General features: G+C 37.9%; 1 protein-coding gene across 2 annotated transcripts in view; it reads right to left on the reverse strand.

Moving 5' to 3' along the window:
* The window catches only part of CRB1 (crumbs cell polarity complex component 1), a 223,985-nt gene that overhangs the window by 37,280 nt on the left and 164,352 nt on the right, over positions 1-22,353 (reverse strand). For both annotated transcript variants that reach the window (XM_003944139.4, XM_003944138.4), the window contains 5 exons: positions 20,417-21,373; positions 13,752-14,299; positions 12,202-12,367; positions 5,958-6,864; positions 2,849-2,977 (listed from right to left, as the gene is read on the reverse strand). In XM_003944139.4, the coding sequence (XP_003944188.2) occupies positions 2,849-2,977; positions 5,958-6,864; positions 12,202-12,367; positions 13,752-14,299; positions 20,417-21,373 (2,707 nt within the window). The remainder of the gene's footprint in view (positions 1-2,848; positions 2,978-5,957; positions 6,865-12,201; positions 12,368-13,751; positions 14,300-20,416; positions 21,374-22,353) is intronic.

The following is a 22,353-nucleotide window of genomic DNA, read 5'->3' on the forward strand; positions in this document are numbered from 1 at the left end:
CTGTGTTCTGATAGGCAACCATAATTTCTGAAATGTTTAGGTAAAACAACTTTCAAAAGCTAAATTTTCTAAAACCAGTGACACCAATTCTCCAGCAAACTGAATTTTTCTTCTTCCTGGGATCCTGTGATTTTTTTAACCAAATTTTCCACCAAGAATTCGTTTTACTGTATATTAATTGATTAAGTCACCAATCATGTATTCAGACACTCAGTGGATATTTATTTAACACATATCACGTACCAAACACTTTGCTAGGAACTTGGGATAGAATAGTAACTAAGGCAGCTATTTTACTTTTGAAAATTTGTATAAAATCTTAGCTTCAAGATCTCTACAGTGCAGCTTCTAATGTTGAAATTTGATGCAAACAATTTTTAATTTTTCCTTATTTTTTCCCTCACTTTCCAAAAGGTAAAACTTGCATGTATGGGTCAGAGACTAATCAGGCCCAAAATGAAAGGGGATGAGGTAGAGAGGCGAGGCCAGCCCAAGGTATAAAGGAAAACAAAGATTTCTTCCAAGAAAAACAGCTCCTTATCCCGTTGGATCCCAAGCATAGCTGAGACATTTTATTTTTCTTTTTTGGCTTATGTTTCTGGGCTGGAGGGAGACTTCTCTGATTAGATCTGAGCAAAACTTGACAACTTTCAGGAGCCTGCCAAGCATTCTTGGTCTTGGGTGGGCCAGAGTGTTTACACCATCCATCATTCAAAACCTGCCAGTATGACACTATTAAGCTGGAGGTCTAACCAAGGCAGGAGTGAAGCCAATTTATTTGAGGATAGCTTTTCAATATTCTTGGATGCAATGGAAGTCACATTTCCTAGACCATGGGAGATTACCCAACATTTTCTGTCTTCCTCTATCTGCTCCATGACTTTCTCAACTATTTCTCTGTTGAACTAAAGAGTCAACAATAGATACACATGCATTATCAGCATCATTGGACTGTTTATTAGAGGTTAATTAATGGATGGAAAGTAAAAATAAATTCATTAACATCCAGTCAATTACCTAAGGATGGTTAAGGACTTAGGAAGCATAGAATCTACTGAACACAGGTTCAATGTTTTAGAAATAGCTAGCATCCCAGAAGTCCTTCCAGTTGAAAAGTCTCCTGAGAAAAGAAGGAAAATTCTAAGCTTTCTTTTCTTTATACGTTTCAAAACTAATTTGAATTTAAATGCCAAATATAAATGTTGTAAACTAATAAACATCAGAGGACAAAGAAATATTTGCTGTAAATAGAGATAATGTGTGAGTAGCAGAGAAAAATAATCCAAGGTTTTGGATGAGTTCTATACGTTGTGGCATTGGGCAGAAACTGTGACCTTTAACCAGGAAGCAACCAGCAATTGACGACAGTTGAATTACTCAAAATTAAGGACAGGAAAATATTTGCAATATTCTGAACATACATAGACTTGGGAGACAACTGAATGGTCTGTTTATAAGTTGCATGACAAAAATTGGTACAACAGAAAGCAGAATGTGACTCAAGCCTATCTCCTTCCATGTACGTATCGACTTGGAATGCCCATGCCAATTACAACCAACCACGGAAGGCAGGCTGCATATAAAATAGAACGTTAGAAAGGTAAAATGCAGGCATACCCTAGACTCTCTGCGGGTTTGTAAAAATGGCAAAAGATCTGTATCTTTGTGATGCAAAAGAGACAGCTTAAAAACAGAAAATTCAAATTAATTCAAAGGGTACTTGTCAGGGAGCACTCACATATCTATTATGTTATCAACTATGTCTATGGGAAATATTGATTCAGTTGAAATCTTTTTGTTAAATATGTCTGAGTTTCGTTTATTTAATTTGTTCAATGTAGGAAGTTTGATCAGAGATCACTGTGTCTTACCGTGAATGATACATGAGAGGGAAGAACACCTTTCTCATTAAAAGAAAAATTGTGGTGAGCAAAGATTTATTCACACAGTTATGCCAGCACATCAAACAGAAAGCAGAAGCTTTGAAGGCAGTTCAACCCTACTGCAGCATATATGTGGATTGACCCCTTTTATGTCACTTAACCTCTTAGCCTCAGTTTACACATATGCAAAATAAAAATCATAAAACCATCTTTACAGAACTGTAAGAATTAGAGATGGTATTTGTAAGGTGCATGGCACAGTGCTAAACCAAGGTTAACTATTTAGTACCCGCTTACGTAGTATCTGTATTCTATAGAGCCCTGGTTCATAACTGTTTTGAGGACATAGATCCCTTTGAGAATCTGATAAAAGCTATGCAGTATGCATTCTTTCTATTCTTGACCTCACCCCTAGCTGGTCGAACATATATTCCAGTTTTCCTGTGTTTTCAACAGGTCACAGATTGCTTGAAGCCATTGACCAATTTCATTTTAAGAATTCCTGTATTAAGTGAAGAAGAGTTGAAGGATTTCTCTGGGAAAAGCAGAATCATATGGATAAGGTATACTTTCAGGTTGCAGGCAATTCTATGAGGCAATCTTGTCGTTGTATTTTATTTTATTTCAACAGCAACCATCTTTGCATCATGTATTAGAGTTTTGGTAAGAAAAAAAGATGTGAATTCAGAACTACTTATAAGAAAGAAAAATAGCACATTATGCATGTTTTAAAAAACATTTTTTCCTATTTGAAGTCTTGGCTAATAAAATGTTCTCTCCTTTGACCTAAACTGTAGTTTTTTTTTTTTTTTCTTTTTTGTTGTTTCACTCTGTCTTAACCTCTATTTCAGCATAGATTTTCCTATGGGAACTGAGATAAAAAAGTAGAAGAGAAAATGACCTTTGAGTAATCCCATCATTCTTTAGCCCAGAATTCTCTTCTAGAAAGCTCTAATGTGACTCACCGTTCTCCAGTAAAACCTGGCCAGCACATACATTTTAACTCAGCCTGGAACTCTGTGCAGTTGCCTCCATTGTAGCAAGTGAGATTTGTCCTCTCATTCCCACAGACTGTTGAGGGTAATCTGCGCTGTCTAGAGAGATAAAAGCCAAAGCCACAGCTGTTCATCTTGTTTATTTCATTCAAGCAAACTTTTCTGATAAATTCATGTATGTAGTCAATGCCAAGCTAATTAAGTACTCAGGCTGGAGGAACTGTCAATGCTTAATTGTGCTGCGTTATACAAGAATCACTTTCTCCAGTAAAAGTCTCGTGCTGGAGGGTACTGTGACCAGCATGGCTTTACAGTTTCCATTTCTACACAGTTCTTATTTGTGAGATAAGATCTATGCCACGGGGTGGCAATAAATTTCGGGTTGCAAAAGAACTTGCTATAACTAGATTTGCTGCTGCTTTGCTGATAAATCAACAAAGGCCGGAGGAAAATTGCATCTCTATAAAGGCCGGGAAAGCAAGGACAGCACTCTAGTACCCAAGCGCTCATGTGGTTTCTCTATTGGCTTTCGGAGCTGAACTCCAGTTGCCCTGCCAAGACTTGCTGCTCCCTATGTGATAATTTGTAGCTTCGAAGAATGCAAGCCGAATGGTGTCCAGGAGCTTTGTATACAGCACACGATGGTAACTGCGTGTGAATTCAGAGTGTGGCTCTCTTGTATGGCAACAAAGCTTTACATGTTAAGGAATCCTGTAAAAGGCAGGACAAGTGTTAGAAGCTAAGCTGAACTCCACTGTAAGACAAAATCCAGTAGTATGACCTGATTACCATTTAAAAAGATTTTAATAGTGTTGCTTAGGGTTTGACCCACTGTGTGTGTGCATGGTCTCAGAGAAATAATAAATATTCAGGAAATGTGAAATGAATTTTATTCCTGTTGTGTGTGCTGCCGCTAATGTGGATAGACTAGCTTATATAATGCTAAGTGTGTCTCTTCCCACATGAGCTAATCAATTCTACTTTACAAAGAAGATATCATAAAGGCTTTTCAAAAGAGCCAAAAATGTCAACCAGCTTTGAAAGAGGTCAATTAGCAATGCAAATATGAAGCTTGGTATACATCTTGGTTTTAATAAACAATTCCTGAATCTCATTAGAAGGTACTTTTGAGGGCTTTAGTCTTTGAGAACTTGACTTTGATGAATAAGGCAGAAAAAAATTCTGGAGAACTAGTTGCTAGGGCCTATGTGTTTATTTTACACATCAAAAGTCACAGTGAAGTGTACTGATTTTGATCCCAAATTCTTCTTGCTTTTAAACAGGCAGGTAACCTGTTGGGAACACTTAGCACCTATAATGGTGCCTTGCTTCCTTAGGCTCAGAACACCAGTAACTGTTACAGAGAGATGTACAGCTTCTTATAGGTATGCCTACATGTTATGTTTGCTAGGAGATCCATGCAATTAAGGTACCACCTCTGAATTAGTGTAATGTCTACAGGCTGCCAACCCATTCCAGGTGTTCTTGCCGAAGTCCTGGAATGTATTACTTGTTAATAATAACCCTCTCACCTCCCCATAATGACTCAATTATTTAGTAAATTTAAAGCGGTATAAGTTGTAAAAACAATAATGATTTCTTACATGGAAATACTGAAGCAATGTGACTTAGAAGAAAAATATTCTTTCTTATCTGTTTGTGTAGCTTGAAACGGAGGTGGTTACAAGAACTAAAATACTGCTTTTGTAGTTGTAGAAAAAATTGTGAAATACTTTGAAATGGGGAAAGAAGATCACTGTGTATTCTTTCAGTGCAATGCTGGGTTTGCTAAAGGACCATCTAGGAATTATCCGCTTTTGCCGTGATCTATGCCTTCGATTTTTTTGCTAAGCAATATTACAATTCTGTAAGTTGTAGAAAACAGTATTAATATGAAAATCTTGTTCATCAAAATGCAAATGAATTTATCTGTAGTCAGTCATACAATTGATTATCACACTATAGAAAAGATGAAAAACTTCACATTTCTTGCCCTATAGGATATTAAACAGTTTTGTATTTATTAATAAGTTCATTCACTCATTCTTGTTTGTGTGTCTGTATATATACGTGTGTGTATATGTGTATATATATATATGTATATGTGTGTACACATATACATACATATTCTTTAGATTGTCCTTTGAATTCGTTTTTATATCTTACTAGTTTCCTCATTATTTAATGACAAAACCATTGAAACATGTTTCTTTTATATTTGTCTGAGAATCATAATTCCAATGTTTTGAAATTACAGTTGACCCTTGAACAACATGTTTGAAGGGTGTAGGTTCCCTTATATGTGGATTTTCTTTCACCTCTGCCACCACTGAGACAGCAAGAGCAACCCCTTCTCTCCCTCTTCATCCTACTCAGCGTGAAGATAATGAGGATAAAGACCTTTATGACGATCAGTTTCCACTAATGAATAGTAAATAGATTTTCTTAATAGCATTTTATTTTCTTTAGCTTGCTTTATGGTAAGAATACAGGATATGACATGCAAAATATGTGTTAATCGACTACGTTATTAAGGTTTCTGGTCAGCCAGGATGATAGTTGTTACGTTGTGGGAGAGTTAAAAGTTAAATGTGGATTTTCAACTGCACGTCGGCACCTCTAACCCCTGCATTGTTCAAGAGTCAGCTGTATACTTTAATGTAGTGTTTTTGGGATTTTATAATATTTACCTGCCTGAAATAGCCCAGGACATTATTTCACCAATAGAAGTCATGCCTTCTCTAACAATACTACCTTTTAGCTTTGGCTTTTATTGTAAATGTATTTGTTTCCCGAGGCCTTGAAGCTGTCAGACCCTGGGGCTACGGTTCATGAGACATATTTTCACACAAATGACTAAGAAAATATTTTGCTGAAATTCTGATTTAAACACTACCATTCTGACTTGTAGAATATCCCAGCAAGTGAGATCCCATCTTGACATGACCAAATTGTGATGGAAGTGACCAGTGTCAGCCCTGTTCAGCACAGTATGTAGAAGACAGCTTCCCAATTTGACAAAAACAGTGATTCAGAGAATAGCTCCAAAGACCGCGCTTCCTATGAACTTTACGCTCACCTGCAAAATTTTCCTGTAAAATTTCCCAAGCAGAGGCAAGAATAGCCATTAGTATCACTAATGCAGGTGGCTCCATTTGCACACTGGTGACTCCGGCAATGGTCTATAGCCACTTCACAGTTCGCACCAGCGTATCCAGGCTCACATCTGCAGTGGTAGGCTGCAACGCTGTCAGAGCAGTTGCCATGGATACAGGGATTTGAAAAGCATTCATCAACGTTGAGTTCACAGTGTTTCCCCGACCATCCCAAGGGACAGGAGCAATGATAAGAGCTGTAGATGTCCTCACAGTTTCCTCCATGCAAACAGGGGTTGGAGTTGCAGGCATTTAACTGCAAACAGCCGGTGACCACTGAAGGGGTAGAGATTTTGAGAAACTGCTCTTCCTGAGGTTTCTTAGTGAACCCACGAACATTTTCAAAGTAAGAGAGATAAATCCCTCCGATTTCTATTGTACTTAGACACCCGTGCAGGCCTTTTATATTGTCAATAGCTCTGTCACCCACATAAATATCTGTATTATCCTTCAGAAAGTTGAGGCTTCCAGTAGCAATTGTGCTAGTCACAAAAGGTGTTTGGTTGTCCACTTCCATTTGCCACCTGGAGGTCTGGGCCAGTGGGTCTGTCATGGAAAGAGTCACTCGGTGCCACATGCCATCATTCACTGACCGCAAACTTGTCAGACTCAGCGTATGAAAGCTGTTGCCACTTTGCAATTGAAAGAATAATCTGGAATCTTGAATGCTAATATTAAGAAATTCAGGCTCTTTTTCTGCATGCAATATTATTACATTTGCATCCCTTGTTCTGAAACCAAACGTGATATTGGTGAGTTCTCTGGTAATATTCCCATTGCTTCTGAATACTATTTGACTGCTTTGTCCGTGAAAAACAGCATTTGCAATACCTAAAGAGAGAAGGCAATAATAATCAGCAACTTTGTTAAATGTATAGTTTGCTTAATTGCCTTTATTAATAGTAATGATCATCATGTTAATAACATTGCTTATAGACTATTTGATACATGCTACATACTCTGCTAGTTGCTTTTATATTATTTCTAACATCAAACTCTTGAATACAGGTATTATTATTATCCCCATTTTATGGAAGAAGATGAGACTCACAGAAGATAAGTAATTTTGTTCATGGCCATGTAATTGATAAATAACAAAGTCAGAATGTCAAACCTGGAGAGTCTGATATCAAAGCCAAAACTATACATTTTTTTTCCCAGTGAAATCCTAATGCACGCCAATTTTTATTTTGTATTTGCTTCCACAAATAAAGCATTGATAATTAATTTTACATGTAAATAAATTGAACCAAAAGAAATCATAAGTCTAGCTATTATGACACAGAAAATTAACAATGGAGTCTGGCTTCTGATTAAGCTGATGAGTAGGCAGTTAAGGTAGCATTCTAAATGACTAGCTTACTTACCTGTTACAACTCCAATTATGTACCAAGCTGCAAATTCTGTATCTACACCCAAGGACTTTCATATACAACCGTATCAATTTCTCTCACACTAAATGTGAGCACAGCACTTTGGGTGATCCTATTGCATTTGTCTTTTAAAAACCTTTTCCCCATTGTACCAGGTGATTAATAAACAACGGTTTTGCCTCTTAAAATATCTAATTCTCTCTCAACTTATGGTCTCACATAATACTTTCTTGAGAAAACAGAGCTACCCCAGATTTCCACCAAATCTGTTAAACTAATAGGATTTGGATTCACACTGAATTCTATCTTGTTATAATGGATGCACTGTCCATATTCCAACGAAGGTAAACCCTGCCAGTTATGCACTGGGTCCTACTGACTTTCACCTTTTAAAGACAATATTCCTCTACACATTCTTTTTCTGTCCTGCATCAGCATTTCTCTTTCCATTTTGTTGGTTCCCATCAGTATACAAATATGTGTAAGTGCTTTAATCTGAACAAGTAAAAACACACAGAGAGCAGTATCCTGACATGCCCCAATCCTGCTGCTTTTTTATTTTCTTTACTAGCAAAACTTCTAATAGTTTTAAATTCCTATTGTCTCACTTTCTCATCCCTCATTTTCTCTTTCATACATGCCACTCAAGCTTTTGTCCCAGTCGCTTCACTAAAACCACTATTCTGGTTACAAATGATGTCTGTGTTACTCAATCCCAGTGACCAATTATTTATTCTTACTGTGCCATACTTTTCAGAAGCAAATGACCTGAAAACACTGTCATTACATTATCAAGTACCACACCCAACCACCATCATCCAGACTAATTACTTCTTAGTGTCCCTGCTTCTACTGCTCTGCAGATTAATATAAAACAACTTCTTAGTCAAGTTCCACTAGTTATCATCACATCTAGAAAGAAAGAAATTCTAAATTCTAAACGTAATCACAAGAGCCTACATGATCTATCCCAGTTGCAGGTATAATCTCACCTACCTTGAGGCCATTAGTTTGAGACCAGCCTGGGCAACATAGTAAGACCCTGTCTCTCTCTTCTTCTCTCTTCTTTTTTAATTTTCATGACAAAATTTTGCCATGGAAAAAAAAAGTACCTACATGATCTGACCCCTGATTAACTCTCCAGTTCCAATGCCTACCACCCTCCTCCTCATGCCACAGCTGTAACTTCTAGCTATTCATTGAAGACGTCTAGTTGGTTCCCAATACAGACCTTTTATGCTTGCTGTTACTTATACCTGGAGTATTATTTTCCCAGATCTTCTTACACTTGGGCTTTCCTTACTGTTAAAATCTGCTCAAATGTCACCTCCTCTGAGAAGCTCTCCCTGACTATCCAAGTTAAAAAAGCTGCCTCCCTGCATTCATTGCCTATGCTTAATTTTCTTCATAGCTCCCATTACCACTTGAAATGATATGATTTACTTGTTCCTTGGCTATCATTCTGCACTAGGACATAAGCTTTGTGAGACCAAGGATCTTCTCTGTCTCGGTTATTACAAAATCCCTCTGCCTATGCCTACGTATAGTAGGTGCTCAGTAAACGTAATTAAATGAATGGTCTGTGAAAATAACTCCATCCTGTGTCCTGAAAAGTGAGATAATAATTAGAAACCACAGCAGGAGGAAATTATAGTGTATCATTCAAGTGTACTGACTCAATAAAAGTTTCCCTTGATTTGTGTGTGTATGCGTGTGTGTGTGTGTGTGTGTGTGTGTGTGTGTGTGTAACCAGGTTTGAGGTTGAGAATTTAGGGGAAAAAAAAGAGCAACAAGTGTTTCATTACGTGTTTTAAAGTAAATGTTAAAACAAAAAATCTCATTAATTCTCCAACTTTGAAATGAAGACTACGGCCTATAATGCTACATAAATGTATTTACTAACTCTGCTGAGCACACTGAAATCATGTCTTCTGATCTGGATAAAAATCATGATATACATAATCACTTTTATACTTTGCCTTTTCTTTGGGGAACTTTGCCATAATAAACATAACTGTATTTAAGGTGAGTTGTAAATGTTGTTTAAATCTTGGTACGATACAGAGATAGAGATGATTAAAGTCTTAAAGGCAAACTCAGGGTAATGTATCAAGATACTCTTATTCCATTAGACTTAATCTTTTCATTATATTTTACTTGGAAAGAAAATATAATAAGGTCATAGGTCACCTAAAATTAAGATTATGCAGAGTAGTAGAAGTGAATTCTGGGTTCACACCTGTCAATTAGGAAACTGATTTATAATTCCTATTGTACACCTCCTATTGATTTACATTTTCTATCTTCACTAAGGTAAGCCATACTTTAAAAATGCTACTGGGACTTTTTGGGGATGTCAGAGTTGGACTTACTACTTTTTTCTAGCGGTCATGTTATAGCCGTAAAGATTCACTTCACTTCTTTCTGACACGTGTGTGTCCAGTTCTAAACTGCTTGACGTGTAGACTGCAGAGCAGTGTGCAGCAGGGCTATTGTTTTGGGGCTGCCACTCTTTTTAGAAATCCTATTGTTTTTTCCCTGTGAAAATATTCAAAACGATTTGGACATGTTTGTAGAACACAGCTGAAACTAACAACTTTAGTATTTCTATCAATAGATTAACAATACAATTAATCATTAAGAAAATATTTGAAAATAAAGAAGCAGAACAATGAAAAAGTATTATTGAAAATTCTGTGCCCTGTTAAAAACCAATTTTCATTCTTTATGCCAGCTCATCCTGTTTTCTATATAGGTGTAGTACATATTTCTTAAACAGGAAACATAAAAGTACATACATTTTTCTAGAAAACATCTCCAAATGTATATACAGTATAATGTATTTCATATAGATCTTTTAAATATATGATTTTAAAGTATAAAAACATAAAAGTAAATACATTTTTCTCTTTTTCTCAGTTACTTCAGGGCCTTGTCTAGACAGAATGTCGTTGTTACTGACCTTAGGTCAAACTATCCTCTAGTTCCATTCCATTATTTTAGTGCAGTATTTTTTTTTTTTTTTTTTTTTTTTTTTTTTTGCGACAGGGACTCGCTTGGTTGCCCAGGCTGGAGTGCAATGGTGTAACCCCACCTTACTGCAGCCTTAAACTCTTGGGATCAAGCAATCCTCCCACCTCTGCCTTCCAAAATGCTGGGATTATAGGCATCAGCCACTGCATCCAGCATGTATTTTTTTAATGGTAAGCCAATAATGTATGTAATGTTCTAGAGCAGTTAAGTGAAAATATTAAGTAAATTTGAAGAAAACAAGGTTAATTTATTTATTTGACAAATATTTACTAGCAAGAAACCACATAGAGCATTTTCTTGCCTTGTGAAGCTTATATTCTCATGATAAAAGAGATGATAGACAAATATATCTATCCATATGTAACAAAATGTCAAGGAATTATAAGAGATATGAATAAAAATAAAGCCAAAAAACAGGATGTTTGTATAGAAGCCTGAACGAAGTGACGAAGGTGACCTGTGAATCTCTGGCTTATGAGAGTTCAGGATGGAGGTGGTGATGTTTGGGCTCGACTGTGTGGAATAAAAGAGAGAACGGAGGCCGGGCGCTGTGGCTCACGCCTGTAATCCCAGCACTTTGGGAGGCCGAGGATGGTCAAGAGATCAAGATCATCCTGGCCAACATGATGAAACCCCGTCTCTACTAAAAATAAAAAAAATTAGCTGGGCATGGTGGCGCGCACCTGTAGTCCCAGCTGCTTGGGAGGCTGAGGCAGGAGAATGGCTTGAACCCGGGAGGCGGAGGTTGTAGTGAGCCGAGATCCCGCCACTGCACTCCAGCCTGGTGCCTGGCGACAGAGCAAGACTCCGTCGTCTCAAAAAAAAAAAAAAGGAACAAACACTAAAAAGAGAGAATGGAGTGAGAATAATGAAAGCACATTGAGGACAACACATTAGAGGGTTTTTATTCTCTGTCTATAAAAGAAAGCAGAAAAATGGGATGGTAGCTGGTAGGAATAGGGCTGGGAGGTGGCAAAGGAAGTCTTTTGTAATGATGGAAAAATTGATGCTGGTAAGAGAAAAGTTTTAGGAATGTAATCTTTGAATGAGGGGAAAAAATTAGAATTCAGTGCAAACATGGCGGGTTGTCTATAGATTGGACTGTGCATTATTGGCAGTAGGTGAAAAGACAATATAAATAACAGTATAGTTAGTGTGTGGATATGCAAAAATTGTGAATACTGTGCCGTATTCAATCTGTTAACATTTGGAGAATTGTGTTCTGCAGTACAGAGATGGACAAGAAAACCTTTCACAATGAGGGAAATTCTCACAGCAAACGTTAATCGAGTGCCTAACGTGTTTATTTACACATAAGGTCGTAGAATCATGATAAAGAAACCAACAAAGTAGAAATTGTTTTCCCTATTTTACAGGTGAGGAAGCTTTAGATGATGGAGATCAATGAATTGCCTGAGGCCTCATAGTTAATAAATGGCAATGTGCAATGCACACATGTTCATTCTGTATTCCCAGTAATGAGGAAAGTGAATATTACCTGGTTAATTCTCTTTTAGGAAATCAGCTTTAAATGATCAAGCATCTAGGTTTAGTGTTGCTGTGACCTCCATTTCCCACCCAGATACGGAGGCAGGATGAGGCAAGAGGCCAGTCAGGTTTATTAGCCTCCTCATATAGGGGAAACAATCACAGATTAATTGAATAAGCTGGTTTTGTCTGTATTCTCTTCCTGTGTTTCCTCTTGGAATAACTCAAATACCCCAACTTAACTGGTGAGGTGATAGGTTTGATCTCTACCTACATTCAAATCCTTGAGGCACCAGCTGGCACTGGGCCCTGGGAGGGCACGGGCTGAGTCCACACCACTGAGCTTCTTCACAGGCTTTCCCACTCGTGTTGGCAGGGCAGGAACAGGAGAAGTCATCCCACAGGGAATGGCAAACACCTCCATTGTGACACGGGTTGGACTGAGCAGAAAAGAAATCAAAAGCATAAAAAGCACTAAATAGGAAAATGTTGAAGGCGAGACCACATATCTGTTATCTTTAAATGCAAATTTTCCTGAATTTTTACATTTGAAACTATTAATATCCACTGTTAATTAAATGGAATAAAAATGGCTGCTGCCATTGCCAACTCCTTTCTGAAAGAGCAGAGTGGTGGGAGAGAGAGCAAAGACATAAAGCTCATCTATAGCACAAGGAGGATCTTTCAAGTATAACAGTATCCTCTGTAATTTACAAATTACCAGGCACTTTTTCACATGCACTAATTACCGTTTGAGGAAGGGATTCTTACTCCTGTTTTTACAGATGATAAACAGAAGTACGTTGCCCAGTTGCCCAAGATCCTGTACAGAAGCGAACCAGTGAACTTGGTACCTAGGTCCTTTGGATTCTATTTCAGTGACTGCTCTTCCTGCATTGGTCTCAGAAGGTTTCTCACAAAAAGTATGCAAAATGAAAGTATTTAAAAGAAGATTTATTAGAGCATGAACTGCGTTTGTCCTGGGTCTACTATTAACATATGATTTATGCTAGTTGCATAACCTTTCTAAACCTTAGTAACTTTATCTGTAAATAACATAACTGGGATAACAACAATGCCGGCTTTCCACAGGATTTCTTAAATAGAATTAAATGAATTAATCCATGGAAAATAGTGCCTAGTAACTGCAAATGTTCCATAATGATGTTACAATTCATTTGTGTATATTTAGAACCAAGCTTAGTGTGTGCGAAAGCTGGAACTCAACAAATGTTCAACACACAGAAACGTTTTTTTTTCCCTTTGAAAGATCATGCAGAGCTGACAAGTTCTCGTATTTAAGCAGCTCTTAGAAGATCATATAGAACATTTAAAATAAAGTGTGGGCTTTGAGAAATTATATTTCAGAGGATTTCAACTACCAGAAGGAAATTATAGCTCAGATTTCTTATTGTTGCTGACTTAATAAAAGTTCCAAACAACAGTAGCTGGGCATTTAAAGTTAACAATATCATCCAAAAAAAGTTAATTCAATTAAACCTCGGGGGTACCATTAGGAGTTTAGGAATTGAAATATTATTATACTTTAGTAATTTGATTGTTGTGAGGGTGAGAGAAGCGTAAAGCTGAAGTTATTTCATTTGGTTAAATAGATTATGATGCCAATAAGATCAAGGCCTCATGTCTATGGCTCAATGTCAATTTCACGATCTTGTTGGAAACATATAGATGAAATATTTATTCTATGGTGGTGGGTCAGTTACGTCATCTTTATATACAAAGAATGGATTTAATAAGTTATCTTTGTAATAAAATAAAAGTTTAACAGATAGTATTTACCTACTTGGTCTGCATAATCCTTACCTTGCAGAAGTTGTCTCCGGGACAACCTTCAGTTACATTGACAAGAACTGGGTTGTGCAATGCCTCATTTGTTGAATTTGAAAAGAATTCCAGATTTTGGTTGTTCAGTCTCACATCTTGGATACAGCCTTTGAAGAATCCGCCATTAAGTTCTGTCTCTTGCCTGTCAGGTAGGCCACCAATGTAGATGACATCTCCCTTTTGAATTTTCCAGGTAGAAGCAGAAATAAATCCCAGGTTTTGTGAAGATCTATACAGTTCAATTTTGTTTGGCTTGATTTTCAAAGTTATCAAGTGGACATTGCCATCATTAAGAACAAATCTTACTACTAATTTTGGAGAGCTTGGAGTCAGCATTCCTAATCGGCCATGCTCTAGCCAGACGCGGATATGTTGGTAAGTGCTGTTTCCCAAAGCCAGCAGTAAGCCTGATGGGTGAAGCGTTCGGACAAACATGGAGAGGCTGACGGTGTCTCCATGGCTCTCATCAAGAGTAAAGGCAGCATATCCAGTGGAGTCATCCTGGCCAAATTTGCCTGCAACGTACTCTTCAGTATCGAAATAGAGGAAGAGAGAGAGAGAGAGAAAAAAAAAAAAGAAACATCTTAAGTCTCAAAAGCCAGAAGGAATGGAAGACGAAAATTCTACATTTTACACACACACGCGCATGTGTGCACACACACACACTCAAACTTAACTTTTAAAGTTCAGGACAGGCTTAGAATAGAATAATGATCTGGCCTCTTTCTGGACTTCTGAGTTTACTTTATCCCTAAATTAACTATATTTCGGTTTGTAGTTTACACCTGAGGTCCCTTGATCACAAAACAGACCCAAAACAGAGCAAAAAGATCTCTGCACTGAAAAACTAAAGAATCTCCCTTATGTTGCCTTAAAATATGGGGTTTAATAGTGTATATCAGACACTGCTGTACTCCAGCTTGATGGAAGAAATGTTTGGACAAAAGCACTTTATACAGCCCTGCAAGCCGACTGTCCAGGCAGTCATCATCTTCGCTACTTAGAGGCACACTGAAGCAAAGACGTCATTAAACCTAATTATTCTTTATAAAGAAATTTATTAGAGCCTGGACTGTATTTGTCCCAGATCTATTATTAACACGTGATTTAGGCTACTTACATAACCTTTCTAAACTTCAGGTTTTTGATCTGTAAATAACATAAATTGGGACAACAGAAAGATTACATCTTCTCTTGGGATGACGACTCACATAAGAGACAAGGCAGTTGAATAACTAAAAAGAAGGACTCTGATTGGGAGTAGGAACAGCACAGGACACAGAGAAGTAGGGGCAAAGCTGAGTATTAAACCCACCCAGCATTTCCCGTGGCCAGAGGAGTCAGTGATGCTCATATGTGGCAATGCTATTGATGTGCACCAACTCAAGAAAACTCTTGAGATATATAAAAATAAAAGCTGACATTGTAAAATATTGGTGATATGGAAGAAAACTTCCCGTTCTCATAAAGCTTGCAATCTAGTTAGAAGAGATACACCAGACACAGATAAGGAAGCAAACTATATAATATGTTAGATGGTGAGAAAATCCTTTATTATAAATTGTCAGGTAGAGAAAGGGACTAGGGAGATTTGGAGGGGTGGAATTGTAATTCTAAATAGGACCATCAGGGAAGAACTCTCTGAGAAAGAGATATTTGAGCAAAAGCCCGAAGTTATTCTACATTATTATAGTAACTCAAGAGAGAAATGACGATGGCTTGGATCAGTGGTAATGTGAAAGTGGTGAAAAGTGATCAGATTTTCAAAATGTTTTGAAGGTAGAATTTTCTGGAACAAGTTCATCTCTAAGGTTTTTGGCCTGAGCAACTGGAAGCATGGATTTTGTATTTGCAGAGATAGGGAAGAAAACTGGAGGAACAGATATATGGGAGAGGTGGGAGTCCATATTAAATTTGAGATACCTTTTTGGATATCCAAGTGGAAGTGACTAGTGGGCAGTTGATACAGAGGTTCAGGCAGCTTGTTCTGGCCTCGTTATAATGACGTGGGATTTGCTACTATATATAAGGTATGTATTATGCCATTTTACATTGCTCTAAAGAAATACTTGAGGCTGGGTAGTTTATGAAGAAAAGAGGATTAATTGGCTCATGGTTCTGCAGGCTGTACAGGAAGCATGGTGCCAGCATCTGCTTAGCTTCTGGTTGGGCTCAAAGAGATTTTACTCATGATGGAAGGTGAAGTGGGAGCAGGCATGCAATATGGTGAGAGTAGGAGCAAAGTGGAGAGGCTCTGTCCTCTTTTAAACAACCAGATCTGGGCCAGGCACGGTGGCTCACGCCTGTAATCCCAGCACTTTAGAAGGCCAAGGTGGGCGGATCACTAGGTCAGGAGTTTGAAACCAGCCTGGCCAACCTGGTAAAACCCCATCTCTATTAAAGACACAAAAAATTAGCCAGGCGTGGTGGCACACGTTTGTAATCCCAGCTACTCGGTAAGCTGAGGCAAGAGAATCCCAGCTACTTGCGAGGCTGAGGCAGGGAGGCGGAGATTGCAGTGAGCCGAGTTAGCGCCTTTGCACTCCAGCCTGCGTGACAAGATAAGACTCTGTCTTAAACAAAACAAACAACAACAACAACAAAAACACAACCACCAGATCTCATGTGAATCAACAGTAAGCACTCACTCATCACCAAGGGGATGATCCTAAGCCATTCATGGGGGATCTGCCCCCATGATTCAGTCACCTCCCTCCAGGCCCCACCTTCAACACTGGGAATCACATTTCAACATGAGATTTGGAGGGGCAAACATTCAAACCATATTAGATATTTAAAGCCACAAGACTGGGTAAGCTCACCAAGAGGCTGAGTATAGAGAGAGAAAACCAGAGGTCCAAGAAGTAAGCCCTTAGACACCGGACAAGTGGAGGTAAAGTAAATGATGCGAGAGTAGCCAGGAAGATAAGAGCAGAACCAAGGGAAAGTGATGGCCCCTGAGCCTAACGAGAAAATAGTTTTTCAGGAAGAGGGAGTGTTTAACTGCATTAACTAGTATTAAAAAGCCAAGTAAGATGGGGTCTGAGAATTAACCATTGATTTTGCAATCTAGACAGCATCGATAACTCGACAAGAGCATTGTCTTCAAGATATTACTGTCTTCAAGTTTTTACCTCCCAATCCTAACCAGGAAAAAAGAGTATATTTCAGCATGTCTAAATGTCGTCATATGACCTAGTTGAAGTTTGGGCAAAGGTAAGACACATTTTAGTTGAGCTGAACTCTAGTAAAACTTGCTTAGACAATCATCTGTGTTTGAAGATCTTCTGCATAAAAGGCTATATTTTCAGAACTCAGACTTGATTTCCTACAGGAGCATTGCATTTTGAATCTGCATTTGGAGACCACCTGCTCCAGACAACTACCGGTAGCTTTCAAAAGTGTACTGTTAGATAAAATAACCCCTTTGAAGAGGTTAACATCTCTGAATACACTGCAGCACTTTCATATGAGATAAAATGCTTAATAAGAAAATTTGGCCCTTGAAGCCCCTGAGGTTTGAAGATATGCCCAGAATCACTGAACGTCACGGGTGGCAGGGTGCCTGCTGGTCATCCCAGGACGCCTTCAGCATCACTTTGTGGATCCAGATTAAAAGCCAAAATGCAGAGTATTTTTTTTTCTCAGAAGCCTGACTCTTCAGCAATCCTCTTTCTCAGAAATCACAAGCAACTCGTCAGTGTATGTGATTTGCTACATGATTTTAGAAACAACCGAAGACACGTAGGATGTGGCTGTGGATTTGGAAGGGTGATTCTCATACAAGTGGTTGACATGTCATGAAGAGGTACAACATATACAAATGAAAAACAACTTTGAAAAGTTTAATGATTGATGGAATACGCAAGATGAAATGTAACAAGAATAAATAAGAGCCACTTCAATCTAAATGTGCCTGATAAGTTTAGAATGTGAGAAACAGGAGGCTGTGACATCACGAGTGACAATGATACAAAGCGAGGCAATCACGAAGTGTGGCTGCCAAAAAGTCAATGTTACATTAGGCTGAAAAATAGAAGCACATTACCTAGAATGAGGGAGGTTACAGCCCTGTGTCACAGACATCACATCTTAGAAGGAATACAGAGAAGCAAATGTATTCCAAAACATGCAAGCAGCTGATGAAGTGTCGGAAAACTATGTCATACGGCAAATATTAGAAGAAACAGGAAGTTTAGCCTGATAGAAGTGATGGCTTAGATGGCTCAAGATACTTCTCTTCAGATATTAAGTATTCTCAAGTAGCAGGCAACTTGAGATTTTTATTGGCATGTCTTTCAGAATTGCAACATGGTTAATGAATGAAAGCTATGGGCAAATAATATTTTATATCAATATAAGAAAATAACCTTTGAGCAATTTTTGGCAAATGGAGTGAGTGATCTTTCTATTCCTGAAGTTGTTTAAGCAGAGATTTGAGCCACTATACAATAATATTACAAATTCAGTCATAGAATGGAGCCTCTTCTATATCTAGGAAACTATAATTCTAAAAGGATAAAATTCTAGGTCTATGGCTGAAGAAAAGAGATCTGTAAATTGCTTTTGTAAGTCAAATATTCACCAGAGAGCAAAAGGTAGCTGATGTCATTAATTCCGAATAGTAATATCTTGGATGCTCCATGTTCTTCCAGTCAACACAAGATATGCTGAGATAACCTTGTGGACACTTCTGTGAACTAAACTTAGGTAAATCCTTTTGAGAACTCTTTCTGTTGAGAAATTAGGTTATTTTACAAAGATCAACCTTAAGATATTGGAGATTGCTATGTCTTTTGGGTCTAGTCAGTTACCAAAACCCTCTATCTGGTCTCCTTGTTAATTGCAGTGTGTACGATGGTTAGAAACCATTGAGCCAAACGTGAGTGCAAGCCATGAATGGGCTGCAGTTTCTCTTTGTGCTGTTTAGTACGTCTCCTCCCTCTTGAATACATGTGTACAGTGGCAGAAAGACCCCGTGTTCTCATTACAGCTTAAAAGCATTGTCTGTAGTGGGAATAAACTCCCCAGAAAACATTCTTTCTAGATAACAAAAAATACAGAATATTTTAATTTTATAATGAAGAGGTGATAGGAAAAATATAATTTTCCTTAAATTTATACCAAGAATTTTCAGAAAGAAAAGATTTTGCAGAGCTCTCTCTCTGTAAAGTGATCGTTCGAAGTCAAACATTTTCATGAGGGTTAAACAGTTTCAAATAATGTTGGAATACACGGAGACTGGAAGAAGCGGGGGAAGGGTAACCCATTCAGGAACTGGGTTTAAATAGTTCATGGTTTTCCAACTTGGATAAAATAAAGAAAACCAGAACCCACTGGATTGGCATCTCTTGAATCTATTTCCTAGGACAGTTAAGATCACCATGGTCAGTATTAACCTCATGGGTCACTGCATCTGGAAGCCAGTCAAAATGAGTCAGCATCTGTTTGTTATTTTGTATATGTAGTAAAAATATTACCTTGGGTCAATTAAATTTTTCTTCAAAAAGTGAACATTGCCTCAGCATAATTTCCCTTTTTCTCCTTAAAAAAAATCACAAAACAACTTGCCAGTCTACTTAAAATATTACATAGAAGTAGTAGATGCCATACTTCATTGTCAAACAGGTCTGTGATTTGTAATGAATATTGTGGTCAGGGGGAAACCCTTGAGTAGTTTCTAATAATTCTTAGCCATTTGAACATGGAATAGAATATAGGCTAAGACTGGTTTTAATTTCACTTCATAGAAAGCAGAGAAGATTACTTACCAGATGTTGTCCTACTTCAAGTTACTCAAAAATCTTGGGGTAAATTACAGCTGAACTTCAAAGCAGTCTGTTACAATTACCTCTCTGAGTTTTTCAACGTATGATCATAATAATAAAAAGAAACAGGTATATATTGATCACTATCAACAGCAATCTCTGGAACAATGTTGAAAGTTAAGGATTTTGACGTACGTTTCAAACTGTGGTTTACTAGAGAAATCAGATCAATTAGTTTATGGCATCTACCAAGTTCTACTCTTGTTACTTTCCACATTTTATCTTTCTTTATTTTCCCTTAAGACACCTAGTAGATTATCTGTCTTCTCCAGTGCAACCTTGGGAAAGATACCTTTGAATAAAACTGTTTTTTTTATAAAAATGCTATACTTAATTACGATTTTGGAGCAAGTGTGGATTGCCTAGAAAGGAGCGCAAGGAAGTGGATATTTACCGAGAATTTACTATGCACAAGATACCATGCTAGTATATGGCATTCACAAATTCTGTGTCTAAGGTTCCTTTTTTTCAGAAGATTATATCTCTTTCAAATAAGATTTACAATCAATTTCTGATATGCCACCAATTGTAAAATTGCAGTAGCATTTTGCAAACACAAAGATGAAAACCTATTTGGAAAGGAGCTATCTGCTTTTTTCTTTTTCTCTGTATGAGTGAAACCAATGTCCTATGAATCCACTGAAAATTAATGAATGCACATCACTGCCCTTTTCTTTTTTTCTCATCAGTGAGAAACCAGTAGCAGAAGTCCTGGGGAGTCATTAACGTTTCATGACAGGCAGAAGCAGTCTGGCTGTTTTTGCTGTTTCTGCCTGGCTCTGGGGTTCGGCACTCCTAGCCATAGCTTTCTCTCACCTCTTAGGCAGTTGGAGCCTTTGTAGGGCCTGTGGCAGTCACACTGGTAACTCAACCACAAGTTGATGCAGTGTCCTCTGCTTTGACAAGGTTGGCTTTCACACCAATCCTTTCGTACACAACCTGGCTTGACATTTAATGATGAGCCAGATGAGATGTTCTCCGGGGTAATGTGATTCCAATCAATTTTAATGTCTTGGAGACAGCCTACAAACGAAGGTGTGGATGGTATATTATAGAAATTAAGCAGAGCAGCACCACTGCTGGTCCTTCCCACTGGTAAACCACCCAAAAAGGAGTTCTGAAAAGCACATATCGATTGATCACTTTCAAATGGAGAAGGAGCTTTAGTGATGCATTTTTCCTTACAGGAGTCGTCGATTAAGGTAAGGGTCACAGCCTCTGCAAATATTACCTCCACGAAATGCCACTCTCCATCACTGGTGTTGTGGGAAAGGTACAGCAGCACCTTTGGCTGATTATTGACCTGAATTGATAAGTGAATGTAGCCACTTAGCAGTTCCAGCTTCACAAACACCTCCCTGTTGCCTCGGAAAAGTAGAAGTGCCATTGGCTGAACAGTCTGAAACCTGAGGGCTATGCTACAAACTGAGTCCTTGGTTGTCACGGAGTCAATTGTGACCCACAGGAAGCCATCGCCCTCAAATGAAAGTGTGGTTGCAGTTTCACACAGGGACCCGGTATAGCCAGATGGACACAGGCAGCTGAATCCATGCTGGCCATCTTGGAAGTGAGGGATGCATATTCCATTATTTAGACATTGCTGATGGGTACAGCCCAGGAGAATATCAGAACAGTCTCTTCCTCCATAAAAAGTTCTAGAAAGGTTATCAAATGGGCAATGGCAAGTATAATTCCCAGGCAAGTTCTCACAAGTGCCACTATTTTGGCACGGATTTGAAGAACATTCATTGACGTCTTCTTCGCAGTGGATTCCTGTTAAATCATAAAAAAAGGGTTAAAATTATATATATTCACATCATAAACAGAAGTTTCACATAATTTGCGTGTATAATCTTACAGATGTACAGAGATATCTCAGGTTTAGGAATGTAATGGAGTAAAATGTAAACACTTATTAAGGAAAAATAAAATCAATTCTATATTCCACATGTGTTGTGAGGGGAAAAAAAAATGCAGTCATAGCAGGCCTTGCATTCTTCCTCTAGGAATAGATAATTTGCCAAATACAGTGATTGATTCTAGCTATCACCGTTAGATATACATGCAACATTGAATATCATAAAAACAAAAAAGGGAAACAAGATCGTTCTTGGCATTGATGCACAATACAATTTATTTATTTCAGGACTTTTTCTCAGACATTGTATATTCTGTCCCTGGCTGCAGATTTCACTCTATTCTACTTGGAAACGGTGACTTTGACTTATCTCTTGTTTGTACTTCCCCATAATTCCTAAAACCAAAGTTTGCCAGAAATATAGATAGTCGAAACAATTCTCACTAAGAAGGGCCTCTAAGGTGAATGGAAAGCCCCATTTTCTCCTTCCCTGCAACACTAGTGTAAATCATGATGTCTAGGCCATAACAATCTCCTTTCCTGTTTTTATTTTTTCACCTTCTATTATTTTTCTTCTGATTCCAAGTCAAAAAAAAAGATTTCTAATTAGGAAATTACTCCAATTCATGTAATAGTAGTAACACGAAGAAGGATAACACCTTTTCAAAATGATGGCTGTTGCTCTTCCAGGTAAAAAGAGTAAAACTAAAAATTTGCTATGCATAGGACTTTATGGTTTCCCCAACATCTTCATTTAAATTATTATATTTGTGCTCACTACAATTTTTCTGAAGTTTTCAAAGTAGATCTTCTTAGTTCTCTTTCACAGAAGAAACTGAAGTGTAGAAAGAGCAAAGTTGAAATTCCAAAGCACTTTTACCATCAGACCCTAAAT

The sequence above is a fragment of the Saimiri boliviensis genome, chromosome 14, assembly GCF_048565385.1.
Source record: "Saimiri boliviensis isolate mSaiBol1 chromosome 14, mSaiBol1.pri, whole genome shotgun sequence".
Taxonomy (NCBI): domain Eukaryota; kingdom Metazoa; phylum Chordata; class Mammalia; order Primates; family Cebidae; genus Saimiri; species Saimiri boliviensis.